Genomic DNA, 13,620 nt, shown 5'->3' with positions numbered 1-13,620 from the left:
TGTACATATTCTGCTCTGCACCGATGAAGACATTCTCCTTCACACCTGTTTCTTCTGTCGAAAATAGCAGAAGCTTGGCAGGTTGCCACAAAGAGCGTGATTATCTGAAGTAAGAGGTATAATTTTATCTCACAGGGACGTCCGTACCTGGAGAAAATTAGTATGGATCGAACCGAGATGTTTTACTGGCTTCAGCAAGAACGACGACAACAAGTCATGGACAGAGAACTTGTCAAAATGAGAGAGGTTACCCTTAAGACACCAGATCTTCCTCCAATACCAGCGCATACAATATTGTAAATAAAATCTTTATTTAATGTAACAGAGCGTTTATAATAAAAATTGTGTAAGAGAACTTGTTCTCTATGAATTCCTTGCTTTTCATGTGGCCTTCACAGATGATTTAGACTGATATTTAAATTTAAAGGAGCTGTTATGATACAGCTTGTGACTTGTGAATTCAACCTAATTATTTCAAGCTTGTCGTTCATAAGTGGTCACAATGTTATCATAACTTCACCATCGTGATCTTGTTGTTGATCTTTATCTTCTTGGTGTTTTTCTGCTTAATGAAATGTTATTCTAAACTCGGTTTACTTACTAAGGGAGAGAGGGCCAAAGGAACTACATAAGGCTTAAAGTTTTTGCCCGATGAACTAATTGGAAGAAATATGGGCGCGACTGAGTTTATTTCACGTAAATCCCGACACGCTTTCACGGTTCCATCATATGCCAATCTTAATTTTCGATCTTCTCTTCAAACTGAAAACAAATGTAATGTTAAAGCTAAGATAATTCTGTTAGACACGTGCAAAGTGGTACCCTAACAGCACTCAGGTGTTCATTAAAGTCAACGTCACGTTCAACCTCCATAACGCTACGTGAAAACTTACCGAGAGCTATACGCAAGAAACATTTCGTTAAATAGTGTTACAAAAGTACTTATGTTTCTATGATGTGTTATACTACCCATTAGAATTGATATACTTCCCATTTTTTTAAGATGAAGATTCCAACCCAACATCTTAATGTGAAAGGTCTCTTACGGTTATCATTGGATCGTGTTTTTTTTTTCTGTTTTGTTTTTTCGATTTCCTCCCAATAAAACAGCCAACAACCGCCTGTGCAACTCATTCAATGCACGTGCAAGTCATGTGACTAGTCGACTTCTTCGCCCCTTGACTAACCTGTCTTTTTTTGTTATTGGTCAAGCTATATGAAAACCAACATAAAGATCACATGTCAATTTAGTTTTCGAGTGACAGTAGAAAGAGTCGTTTCAGGATAAGATTGAATTAATGAGCTGACTAAGATGTATGTCTCATGTCTTCTACCCCAAACCAAAGCTGTGTTTCAGTTCTCCACTTCCGATGACGTGGGGCATTGGCGGCCTTCATAGGAGAGGATGAATCCCTTTTTGCTGTTCGCAGAATCTGAACTGAACAACACAACGGCCACATTGCCTTTGACATCTTTAACAATGGGAGACGTGACGGAGCCACAGTACCGCTGACCCACTTGGTTGTCCAGCAGGTCATACACCGCAATGTAGTCATACCTGAAGAAAATTACAGGTGGCAAGTGAACCTCGCTAAAAACTTCCACAAAGAATAACGAGGCTATAATGAGCTGTCTCTATGGTATGGAAGCGTTTCGTTATGTCTAGGGTTTTACAATCTCATTGACTTAACTGAGAACTGACTGTAAAGCCTAGTAGACACTAGCGACATTACGACAAAAACGAAATACATAAAGAAATATATATAAATATATAACCTTTATTTACCCTCGGTAATGTTTTTATAGCACAAGTGCTACTGGGGCCGAGCAAACAACTGAAACAAATAATTCAAATCAGGAAAAATATCAGGAAAACATCAGTTTTGTTCCTTATGTCGTTATGTTCATGCTGTTGTGTTGCTATTATGTCATTATGTCAGGATGTTCACACTTCAAACATAACGAAATAACGTCCTCCTTATGTCGTTATGTCGCTAGTGTAACCCAGGCTTAAACGAACCAGTCGCCAGCTTAAACAACATACACGTCTAAAACCAGCAACAAGACTTCGAAGCTTTTTAGTTAACTGCAGAAATTCATAATCACCTAACTTAAGTTGACTCCCGCGTCTAAATGTGATATACGCAAACCATGGCAAATCCACTTCGCACTAATTCAAAATTAGACTTCGAGCCTGAGTTTTCTATGAGCGAACAGTCAACAACGTGCAGTCGAGTGGTCAGATTGTTTAGTACATACTAAACGATTGCTGTCCAAAACCTACAATTTTATGTATGTGTAAGCCAAAATCTGTTAATTATTATATCCTTAAAACAACGCGCTCACGATCGTGTCAAATTCCTGTCGCGGATTTCCGATAAAACACGCTGAGTTAGGCCTGCGCCTATTGGCGGTTCAGTGTAAGACTCTTATGTAAACCTCTAATACCCCCTAAACGAAGAGCAACTTGAACTCGGCCCTTTATAGTCAAGCTACGTACATGCAGTTGCGGTCCTCCTCCAGGTACACCCGGTGAAACGTAAAACTGATGACACGGTAGTCGCTTGGTAGGGCGATGACCCATCTGCAGGTGGTGTTAGACGGATACCTTGCTGGGTAACCAGGTGACATCAGCTGGCCCTTGGGAGACACTAACACTCCTCCACAACTCCCTGCATAAACAAAATCAGCAGGAAAATGTAAACAGTGTCCTGTGTTTAGCCGCGTAAGTCAACAATGGGCCACTAGATGCGATTGTTAAATCAATGTTTCGGTTTCTTGGGTTTTAAAGATTGTAACACCATGGTATTTTACGTACACCATGTAAAAATGTTAGTGGCGTTTTTGTTTCTAAAATGTATCTCTGACTGTCTTTTCTGTGTTCCCAAAAGTACGCACTCTTGCATTTTCCTGAAAACACTTCCTACCCTGAGAAGGTTACATTTTGTATCTTCAAATGGGGCTGTTTTATGTGGCCCACATTTACAACTTGTTAAAAAATTGATACGCTAATTATTTCTTGAACCTTTTTAACCCTTGATTATGGCATATGGTTCCACATTAAATCAGTGTATTGCTTAGAAACGAACAAAGCCCTCATTAAGTTACTCGGCCTCCCCCTACCCTTCCCCTTGATCAACTAATGTCATAGTAATATCATTGTCACTTGTTTAGAAAAAGTTTTACAGTGATGTACATACCTCCTTTATTTTCAGACGATGTAGGTGAAGCAGACACATTCCATCGTAAGTGTTTGTCTGTGGCTGATGTTTTTGTTGGAACTGTTCTCGACACCGACACTTTGTTCTGTCTTGTGTGGTTTGACATTTCTGTTCCCCTAAATGATAATGGTTTTCCAGTTTGTCTTGTTTCAGATTTTCTCGCGGCATTGTTAAGCGAAGGCTGTGCCGTTGATGCCTCTTCTCCTGGATTTGCGGTGGTATGGTCAGCTTCTGTTTTTACACCTTTTACTTTTTCTCCGTTTTTTGCCGCCTTTGTTGGATAACTGATCTGATTGCTCGTTGCTGTCTTCAGTGTATTTGTCTCTGTGAGGATGTCTTTCTTTTTAGAGGTCCCTCTAATCAACGTTGTCCTCTTGGAGGTTACCTTTGTGGATCCCAGAAAGCACTTTTCCTTCTCATTTGCTCGTGGAAACTTCTCACAGTTGAGGTGCCCAGGCCAACTCTCCAATGAGCTGAGTAGTGCACAGTCCTCCTTGACACTCTCGCAAAGCGACCTGCACGGAGGAGAGGCAGACTGGGGCAGGCTACACGGAGGAAGGTACAATCGGCAGAGAAATGGGACGAGATGAGGGGAACAATAGGACTGAAACTTTGATATAAACGTTGACAGTTCAGTCGCGGCCTGGTGATATGTCTTGTGTTGGAGAGGATTTGGAACTTGTGTGTTGTTATAACCCAGACTTTTACAGACTGTGAGGGTTAGTGGCTCACACTTTGGACCGGTTGATATATCTGAAGTTGCTAATTTCCTGGCACTGTAGGTAAATAATCGTTGTTTGGGAGGTGGAGTAGTGGTTTCTGATGGAAAAAAGGAATGTATTTTAAAGAGCATGACATTAACCAACTATTCCCGTTATAACTGGTTAGGTAAGTTCCAAATTGAAAACTACTGATGATTTTCAACGCTTTTCATACGTGAAAGTGAAAAGTGAAAACTTCCTCTATTGTGGTAAACTAAAAAGGTGAACTACAGCTCAGTGAATATTGCAGTCTCCAAAGGAAACTTTAAAAACCAGTGGTATACATACTTTTCATAGTGCAAACAGACGATATTCCAACAGCATATTCTTGTGTCCCATTAAAGCGATTCACCACCGTGGAACCAGAAATACAACCTTCAAGCCCTTTGCCAACGACAATGCCAGCTGGCGATGAAAATGGCGCGGCCAACCGTGACACAAAGAACCGTTTTGGGGAGGTTCTGTCCACACCATAAGACACAACACCACGGAACACGCTGAGCGTCAGAGAGTGCCTCTTTCCGTCGCAGAATTCTGCCTTATATGGCATGGCAAGATCCAATTGGCCCTTACCGACAGAGGTTTTGTATGATAGTCTAATGGGCCCTATATCGAGGAGGGTTATTCGCAGGTACTGGCTGGTGTCCCTGCTCGTGATCTCGACCAGTTGTCCTGTGCACTTTTGGGCGACAAACCTCAAATAGATGTCGAAGCCCTTGACAGTTTTGTAAACTGGAAATCGCTTTGTCTTTTTGTTCCCAAAGTGTTGGAACACGCCTTCCATTTCTGCAAAAGAAACAAGGTCCTTTGTTGCACACCACCAAAAGTTTCTGTTCTTGTTAGATATTGTATCTTAATGTAAGACCTACATTAAGCAGAAATTTGATCTTCTTTCTACGTTAATAATCATGAGATTTCATGAGTTCGCAGGTGTACACTTCTCGACCGTTGACTCGGAGACCATTCTAGCTCTATCTTGTTTCCTTATTTACTGCGCTTACGAGATAATTTTTTTTCCTCGCAAGCTTCCCCACTCTCCGACCCCTCGACCCCTCCTCTCCCCCGACACCTCTCCTCTCACCGCCCTAAGTCTATCTCTATACTTCCATAAAAAAGACATCTTTTATAAATGGAAAATTTAATACGAGAATGTGGATAATATCTGCCTAGCTTCAAGATATTCCACCGGAGAAAACCTTCCCCAAGTACCAGACCCTAAAATATAAGTAATGTCACATGCCACAATCTTTTTCATCTTGTCCATTTGAGCAGTCCTGTGTGCCATCACAAACTTTTCTCCTCAATATACATTTCCAGTCACCACACCAGAACTCGCCTGTAGGGCAGGTCCGCTGCTTCGCTGAAATAACAGAGCAATTAAAGTAAGCATGAACTGCAAGAAAACCCTTAAAAAATCGAACAAGAAGAAAATCGACAAAGAAATGACCGCGGGGAACCTGGGGATGGGGCGACTGGTTCCCAACTTCGTCAACATCGGCCATCTTCCCTTTCTTTTAATATATTAACGGTTTAAAACTATTGATGCCGACAATTTTAATTGTTTGTTTCTTAGAATACTCACTGCAGTTTAGTTCATCGCTACTGTCCTCACAATCCTCGTGTCCGTCGCATTTGAATCTGACGGGGAGACACTCGGCAGAAGTTGCACAACGAAAGAATCCAGTTTCACAAGCTGAGGGGAAAAAATTGTTTTTCAAAATACTCTTCTTGAAACCTGTAAAACTTGCTCTAGACTTCTGTCGAGCTTTCTAAATATTATTGCATTGTACAAACGAGACCCAACCAGGTCGAAACAGCTGTCCACAGTTGCAATTCTTGGCTTTTCAGTTTGGTCTCTATCATGTCATTGTCCCGTTAAGCTTTTCTATATTACAAATTTTCAACGCCGAGGTGATGGCCAGATCATCAAAAAAGTTTAAAAGTTCAGTTGCTTATCAGCTGAGACTAGCACTAAAATCTGTTTTTCACATCTACTTGTAGCATGAAGTAACCAAGAGATACAAGAATTAAGCTAGGTTACGGACAGTGTATGTTGAAAAAAAAAGTTGGCGAATGTTTTTAAGATTGCTTGTGGTGCGTAATCCTCTAAATCGTAAACATCCTTGTTTAGTTTCAGTTTTTATTACCTCCTCAGTGTTTTTCTTCTTGAGAAGATTATCATTTTGAGAATTCATTCAATCTAAAGCAATTTTGAACTTCAGAAAGATAACTTAAAATATCGAAGCATATCTCCTTAACGGACAAGCTCTCAAACTTTAAAACAAAGTCAAGGCAAATGTTGTATCTGAACTGCTGAAATGACCAACTAAAACAAAGAGCAACATTACATATACTTGCCTTGAGAGACGTTGACAGTCAGGAAGGTACATGTGAGGGCAAGCCACAGGCCTGTTGTGACAAGAGCGGATCCTACAACACGGAAAAAAAACATCAACTCAAATGGAATCCACGAAAAAAGAAGCGAAAGTTCTCTTTCCTTTGGACTCTTTGGCATATGAGTCTAAAAGCAACAGATGGAAACGATGTGTAGAGCGAATTTCATTTAAAGCTGGTTCTACTGTGCGGTGAAGTAAGTGAGTTTTTTTGCCTTGTTTTTCAATTTTTCCTTTTGGTTTTGCCCTTTGCCTGGCCTTTTATCAGTAAAAGGTCGAACTTTTCCTCGCCTGCTGTTTCATGACAACACTAGCAAACAAAAATCGCGACTTATTTGGTCGGTTTCCTCTTTGATTTTGTGTCAAGTAATACTAAACATTTCTTCACTACACATTGGCTACTTTTCCGTCTTCCCTCCTGGCACAATTCACTGCTCAAATCAAGCATGTGTTTATTCAGTTTATTAGTATGCTTTGACGTTCCCAAGGCCTTCGTCCCGTAAGAAAAAAAAACAGTCTCTGGAGTCTTTCTTGCCTCAGGCGAAATAAAAACATGGAGTTTAGGGCTCTCTTTCCTATTGTTGATGCCTTTGTTGTTGTTTCCTCAAAGACCTCAGCTGCTCTTGAGAAATACGGAGTGTACTCGCGCCGGCTTTGCCCCTCCCCTACCTCTCCCATTCTAGTTAGTTTCGATCATAAACAAATAATCCAATTATAGCTTCTAGTGCTAAAGTTGCATTTTATCTCCTTTACCACTTGGACGCAAGCACGGATCTTTGACGCACTTTCACAGCAGGAACTGTGGAATCATAATTACTGTTCTCTTTGCTGCGTACGTGTTTTAAGATTAGCTTAGATTATACGTATTACGCCTGTATATTTTCGTTTTAAAACATCCCCTTTTGAAAACGTCAGCTTAAAACACCTTGTTTACAAAACAATACTGAGAGGAACTTTCACCAAGGGGGAAATTCTTTTGTGCGGTGTAGCCCGCACTTTCCAAACAAAACAAAATTTGAACTGAATAAGCTCATATTTCACTAGCCATGCTAAAAGGTTAAAATTCTTTGTCAAAAATAGAAAGACAGAGCTCTGTCAGGTTTCTTTCTCATGGGAGAAATCTGAGTGGAAAGCCCTACTGTAACTTCGTAAATGGGCAACATAAATGCTTCACCGTTTTCCTCGATCAATTCTACGATGAGCTCAGCTGAAATAGATAAGAACACGTGTGTTTTTGCTTCCTCGTTTTCTACGGATAATTCTGCCTTCTCATTCCTCTGTACCTAAGGTTTTTCAATGCCACAAAGCAGGCTGATGTTGAGGTATCGCCCTCCATCTTGTAAAACTTTCCTTCACTGAAATCTATCCGCTTTTGCACACGTATGACAGGGCATTGCAAAACTTCAACGCTACATAACGCTCTATAACAATCAGATAATTGCTTTGGATAATTAACCAAACAAATATCCGATGCAAACACTGTTCGGTTAGGCCGCTAACAGGCTAGGAACTGTATCCAGTACTTACCCATCGCGGAAGCAATCGTTCGTGCGATTGGTCACAACTGATACCCTTGAATACGTTCTTTGCAGAGGTCGTCTACACGTCGAACTGGCTGTCGTGAGCGGTTTTGTCGACAGGTCAGGCGACAAAGGAAAATAGAAGACTTAAAACATGATCAGCTATCAGTATCTGTCACTCCAGATATGTAACGCTGTGTAACACTCTAACCTGCTAACGTTTCCCAGTTGATCGAGGCTCTGATATTTGACAACGTTGTTTATTCACGTTCTGACAACTGAACCCATGTGAGAAATTTTAAGAGGCTTTTCCCAGAAAAGCAGAGCGAAACACAACCCAGGAACACAACGATTGAGATGAACACAAACTTTATCGACATGCGGTTGTAAATTGACCTTTAATTCTTTGCAGTCCCTGGTGGTATAGAATGCCCACACATCACGCAGCACTTGTGGCTACTGCGGTTTCCGTTGGACCGTGGTTCGATGTTACGAAGGAGATTTAACATAAATAAATAATTGCGCAAACAAGGGAAAATAAATGGCTGAGTAATTAGCAATTGTGTTGTCAAAATGTGATAATGGACTCCACTCAGTCCTTTTACCATTACTATCAACGTGCGTTCGTGCTATCGACCGATTGCTTTACTAACATGGAAGGGGAAAATCCTTCAAGAAACTAATGATGAAGGAAATTTAAACTGGGAAAGCCGGGATTCATAAATTTAGGTCTAAATGAACTTAATAAAATACTATATTTCTTTAATTTCACGGTTGTCATTGCTCTGTCAATTAAAAGATGTTTCCTGGATATAATGAAACAGAGGCACCTTTTGTCTTAATTGGAAAAAACTGACATACTCAGCTGAAAAACCCTTTCAAGCGATTATTTTTGTCATCCAAATGTACTTTAGCGAAGGTTTTCCTTCTTGTTCTCCACAATTAAGTGAATGTTTCGTTTAGCCGTTAGAAAAAAAACTTTTTTTTCACATTTTTATTTCCATTATTAAATACTAATAACAGCGCTATTATTAAGTGTCAATAAAATAATTACAAACGTTGATGATAATATGATTATTTGATCTATTTAACAAATTGACGTCAGTATTTCATGCGTCTGTCCTCTTATTGATGATAAATTGCGTCATAACATTGTCAAAGTGGCTGTAGAACCACGAGCCGCGGGCGAGTGGTTCCGCAGTAAACTGGTCAAATGCCGGGAATAAATGAGGGGGAAAGACGCCTTAAACTTGCCGTAAACAAAGATAAGTGACTTTTATTCAAAATGACGCGAACATTGTCAATAGCTTTTCTCGCTTTTTGATTGGCTACTTAAAAAATCTCATTGGTTAAAAAGTTGACAGTTTGACAGCTGAGAATTGAACTTGAAAGCTTGCCTAAATTAAAATTTTATCCGTCTGTACTCTTACTGATGATAAAAATGAGCCAATCAGCGCGCGAGGAATTAGACAGTTATTGTAAAAAGTATAACAGATCATAATTTACTATCAATCAATAATTTCCATCTGGCCTGAAATTTCCTTTGCGTGTTGTTTTTTTTAAGGCTATGTACTTCTCAGTCTTATATTTCATATTAATCATTTCTTTAAAAACAGTAATATCTGGGCTGAGACCTCGTTTACGACTCGTCCAGATATCCATTTTGCAATAATTAAAAAGTAATTTAGTAAGTCACTTACTTCATCTAATTTGCCAATCAAAACATCCTGCAAGGAAAATTAAACATGTTTAGCAGAAAGTGCAAACCAAAAATTTTTGAAATCTTTCCAAAACTGGTTAGTATGAAAACATTCATAAGATAAATGATTAACAGTTTCTGAGCTAACCCTACAAAATGTGCGAGAATCGTCTTGAACATAACCTAATTTGGTTAGACGAGAATTAGTGAAAGTGATATTATTTAAAACTTGAATTGGAAGCTTCTGATAAGCATTTCGGATGAGACAGTCTTCACTTTTATGAACGCTTTAGTAACAGCTGAATCTGCTAAACCAAAGTCCTCTTTCACTTTAGTAAAGTCCCTTGAGACTCGTGCCTCACCCGAAACAGGCAATTCATAAAAGTGTTTATTTTTACATACAGTAGGATTAAATATTTCCACCCCACATTAAAATTCCAAAGAGCTTTCTAGTTCACTTTCGGTCACATCCAAATCCTTCGACCAGACTAAAAACCTTCAAACCTTTACTTTTAGCACTATTATAAGATTCTATATTATTCTTGTTGAATTGCAAGTGGTTAATAGGCAGGATACCTGTTTTAACATAATTTGAATAATATATTGTTTTATTATCTATCTTAATATCTTTGTTGATCCAAATTATATTATAAGATATAGATGGCTTTGTTGAAAAGGCAATTCTTAAGTCAGCCCACCATTGAAGAAGTTCTCTGTAAAAAGTGGAATTTACGGTCTTTGACATCGTAATTACAACTAAATAGAAAAACCCCACCAAAATCGTCAGGCAAATAAGTAATATAAGCTTTCCATGGTGACGAGCCTTCTGAAAAACTTCTACCAAGCCAAGCTAATCTTGACGACTTAACATACGTTTCAAGATCTATTAAGTTCAAGCCTCCGTATTTCAGGTCATTTACAGCTGCCAATCTAGCTATTTTATCTGTCCCTTTCCATAAAAAATTGTACATAATAGTGTTTAATTGTTTCATAAATTCTTCTGGAGTTGTTAGAACTGAGAACACATATAACATTTTGGGAAACAGAAGTGATTTAATGACGGTAACTTTGCCAAATAGTGAGAGACCTCGGCAATTCCATAGCCGTATTTGTGTTCAAATGTCTTTTAATTTATCATAAGAATTTTTCTGTAATTGGTCAGTATCATTATAGGCAAATACGTTAGAGGATTAAGTTCTTCCCTGCTGACACCCTATTTGCATGTACACATTTATATATTTTTGGTGCAAATAAAGTTGTTATAATATAATTCGGAATACGAAACTGATATATTCATCAGTGTCTATTTTGTTACACTGTTTACAGATGGCATACTACACTGAAGAACGTAAGAGCAGATATATAAACAATAAGCTACCTCTGGCAAGAAAATGCTTCTGACGGATACTTATTATCTGTAGATATTATTTGGTCGAGACACAAAGGTTTCCAAGAGCAAACCTCCAAGAAAACTGTAGGATTAAACCCCCGGGTATCATTTTTTTGCCCCTGTTTGGCATGGTGCTCCCCGAGCGATCCTTAGATAGGGTACCTAAAATAGCAGTGCGTTAATACCCAAATTCTATACTTGATGCTTAACTTCTGATGTTACAGAAACGAAATAAAGTTGACCCGTTCACGCCATTCTTAGTTTTAGTTCTTCCTGAATAAGGTGTCTTTTTTCGGGTGTGAGCCTTACATAGGGTATCAAGTTTTGTTTGCTTCATCCTTAAACAGGACCTTCCGCGGAAAACATCTATCTGAAATTTAGGGGGGGCGGGGGTAGCATTTTATCGATCAGTAACAGCTAATTCTAGTGGACTATTTTTTTTTTGTTTTTCACGTCAACTTATCCAGTACTGCATTCCAGGTTGTGTTTTTCTATTGATGGCCATTTGAGGCCGAGTTAGAATTATTAAGGTCTTCCGAGAGATTTATCCGCAAAACTTTTCCGAACTGCCTGCGATATTTATGACTTCTCATACAGTAAACATACGGATTCAGTGCAGAATTACTTGCCAAGACTACCTGAACCCAGGGGAGGAGTTTCTTGAACAAAAGCGGCTTTTTAGAAGGACTAACAATGGCAGGAAGAAGTAGGAATGGTAGCCAACAAAGAGCATAGATTCCAACAACGATGAAAATGGTCTTGGCTGCCTTTTTATCGGTTTTAAGCTGTTGTGTAGTGGATGTATTCATTGCTTGAACTTTGTTTTCTTGTCTCTTGGCAATAACAAAGATGTAGGCATACATGGAGATTGTACTTAACATTGGAACGATGCAGTAGCCTAGCAGAATGATTTTGGAAAACATTTCCTGGGCGTAAAGCCCTCCAGCTGTGAGAGAGATGAGCCATACTATCGCAATGATAATGTAGGCTCTGTTGGTGGTCATAATCCCCAAGTATTTGAAAGGGAATCTAATGGCGATTACGCGATCCACCGTCACAGCAAACATGTTGGTGACAGAGGCGATCAAGGAACAGTGGCCGAAGAAACTTCTTGTTATTCTTAAACGCGAGCCCTGTTGCATCACTTGACTTGTAAAGTGATTGTAACGGTAGATCGACAAGGGAAGGTAGATGGAACACACGGTCAAATCCGAAAAAGCCAAGCTTGATATGATGAGGTCGGAAACACCGCGAAGGCTTGGAGATTTCAAGACGGCTAGGATTACCAACACATTTCCGAAACTACCACAGAAACTTGCCAGAGCACATATAACGGAGAGAATCACCACTGATTCCTGATCTAATTCAAGATTTACAGAGTTCGCTGCGCTGGTTTCATTTGAAACGTTTGTCTCAGTTCCACTGCAGTTGGCTACACAAGACATGACTGTGGTGTATAAAGAGCAGGTGAAATTTTAAGAGTTCTGTTTCAAAGTCGCACTCGATGAACTGTTTTCACTGTGCAAACTAACTGCAAAGCAAGCCAAAATGCACCAAGACTTAATATGGGTGCCAGCTTCAATAAGACTACAAACAAAGACGTAAAATTGTTCGGAAATAGCAACAAGTTGCAATCTGCAAATTTTCAACAGAATTAATCGTAGAAAGAATAAATTAATTAGCGACAGCAAGGCTGGAAAGCAGGAAAAAAAATTAACTACCTGAAATGTAATTTGACGAAGCGATCAGTTTGACTTACGCTCGCTTTGTATCAATAAAAAATGAAGGCTCTAGTCAGTTTGCAACTTCAATGTTTCAAACTGATATCAAATCGCCCACGCCAAAATATTCTTTAAACGTTTTACTTGAGTTTTCCCTAGAAAAGAGCGCAGTGGTTAATTAAACCGGAACTTTTAATTGCGTTGATAAAGTACTTTACCAACTTTGTGTAAAGAGATTGGAGATGTTGAACCATAAGGTCGTGAAAGGTGGGAATTAAGTCGTGGAGGCGAGACTATACAGCGCAAAGCTGATTCTTTTTCCAATTTCATGAGCTTTCTATTAAAGTAGCGGAACATTAAAGCTGTGAAAAATTAATTAATTAATCTCCGGTATATATTCCTAACAGCTAACGTGATAATGGCAATAGTTGGCATTCTGAAAAGAAGACAAAAAATTAGATAACAGGTGATAGATTTGAACCAATACATAGTGCAAATGAAAGACCGTGCAGGAGAGAGCAGACAAATTGCAAAATTCGAGGAATGTGTTAATTGTTCGGTGGGCACGGGGCACCTCCAATTATCGGAACTGAAATAAATAAACTCAGGATTTTAATTTTCGTAAAGTAAAGTCAACTTTATTTAAGCAGGGTGGCTCTATCGGCACCTGGCTTGTCTGCCAATTAAATAGCCATGTAAATATTTTGTAACATGCTGATAATGAAGTAAGGTCTGTTTTGTTTTAAAAATTAAGACATCTAATCTCGGTCTAAATTGTGATACCGTTGGTTTCAAGCTAGTCCTCTCACTGCATTTTTCTTATTGAGAAATTCAGGAAAACAGTCTTCAATTTATTGAAATCACTAGCTCAAGTACTTACACAGCAATGCTAAAATGCCATTCAGATAACTATTC

The 13,620-nt window shown here is 39.1% G+C and overlaps 3 protein-coding genes across 4 annotated transcripts in view; 1 reads left to right on the top strand and 2 right to left on the bottom strand.

The window, feature by feature from the left end:
* LOC110058810 (coiled-coil domain-containing protein 87-like) overlaps positions 1–355 on the top strand; it is a 28,082-nt gene extending 27,727 nt beyond the window's left edge. Inside the window, exon 34 of the mRNA XM_089296333.1 lies at positions 136–355. Coding sequence (XP_089152459.1) covers positions 136–300 — 165 coding nt within the window. The 3' untranslated portion in view covers positions 301–355. The remainder of the gene's footprint in view (positions 1–135) is intronic.
* On the bottom strand, positions 293–8,047 carry LOC110058809 (uncharacterized). 2 transcript variants are annotated; one of them, XM_020765469.2, is made up of 8 exons: positions 7,903–8,047; positions 6,341–6,412; positions 5,565–5,675; positions 5,223–5,342; positions 4,271–4,768; positions 3,201–4,040; positions 2,501–2,672; positions 293–1,558 (listed from the first exon to the last, which is right to left on the bottom strand). In XM_020765469.2, the coding sequence occupies exons 1-8, from the start codon at positions 7,904–7,906 to the stop codon at positions 1,354–1,356; spliced, it is 2,022 nt and encodes a 673-aa protein (XP_020621128.1). In that variant the 5' UTR covers positions 7,907–8,047; the 3' UTR covers positions 293–1,353. The 2 variants fall into 2 exon arrangements, with proteins under 2 accessions (XP_020621128.1, XP_089152461.1); XM_089296335.1 differs by lacking the exon at positions 7,903–8,047 and having other exon boundaries at positions 6,341–6,512.
* Positions 8,048–9,689: 1,642 nt separating this feature from the next.
* Positions 9,690–12,429, bottom strand: LOC110058800 (adenosine receptor A2b-like). Its single transcript, XM_020765457.2, has one exon. It carries the CDS (start codon positions 12,427–12,429, stop codon positions 11,476–11,478), a length of 954 nt encoding a protein of 317 aa, XP_020621116.1. The 3' UTR covers positions 9,690–11,475.
* Positions 12,430–13,620: the final 1,191 nt, after the last annotated feature.

Source organism: Orbicella faveolata, unplaced genomic scaffold (genome assembly GCF_042242905.1).
Source record: "Orbicella faveolata isolate gen_17 unplaced genomic scaffold, um_ofav_v1 contig_26, whole genome shotgun sequence".
Classification (NCBI taxonomy): domain Eukaryota; kingdom Metazoa; phylum Cnidaria; class Anthozoa; order Scleractinia; family Merulinidae; genus Orbicella; species Orbicella faveolata.
Note: the sequence above shows the minus strand (reverse complement) of the source record. Positions and strands in the feature narration are given on the sequence as shown.

Bases quoted from the DNA above. Each gene is read 5' to 3' on its own strand.
- LOC110058809 (XM_089296335.1), bottom strand. From the start codon at position 6,497: ATGCCAAAGAGTCCAAAGGAAAGAGAACTTTCGCTTCTTTTTTCGTGG. The intron at 5,676-6,340 runs GCAAGTATATGT...TTTTCCCCTCAG, and splicing joins GACTGTCAACGTCTCTCAAG to CTTGTGAAACTGGATTCTTT. The intron at 2,673-3,200 runs GTATGTACATCA...TTGTTTATGCAG, and splicing joins ATCGTCTGAAAATAAAGGAG to GGAGTTGTGGAGGAGTGTTA.
- LOC110058800 (XM_020765457.2), bottom strand. From the start codon at position 12,429: ATGTCTTGTGTAGCCAACTGCAGTGGAACTGAGACAAACGTTTCAAAT.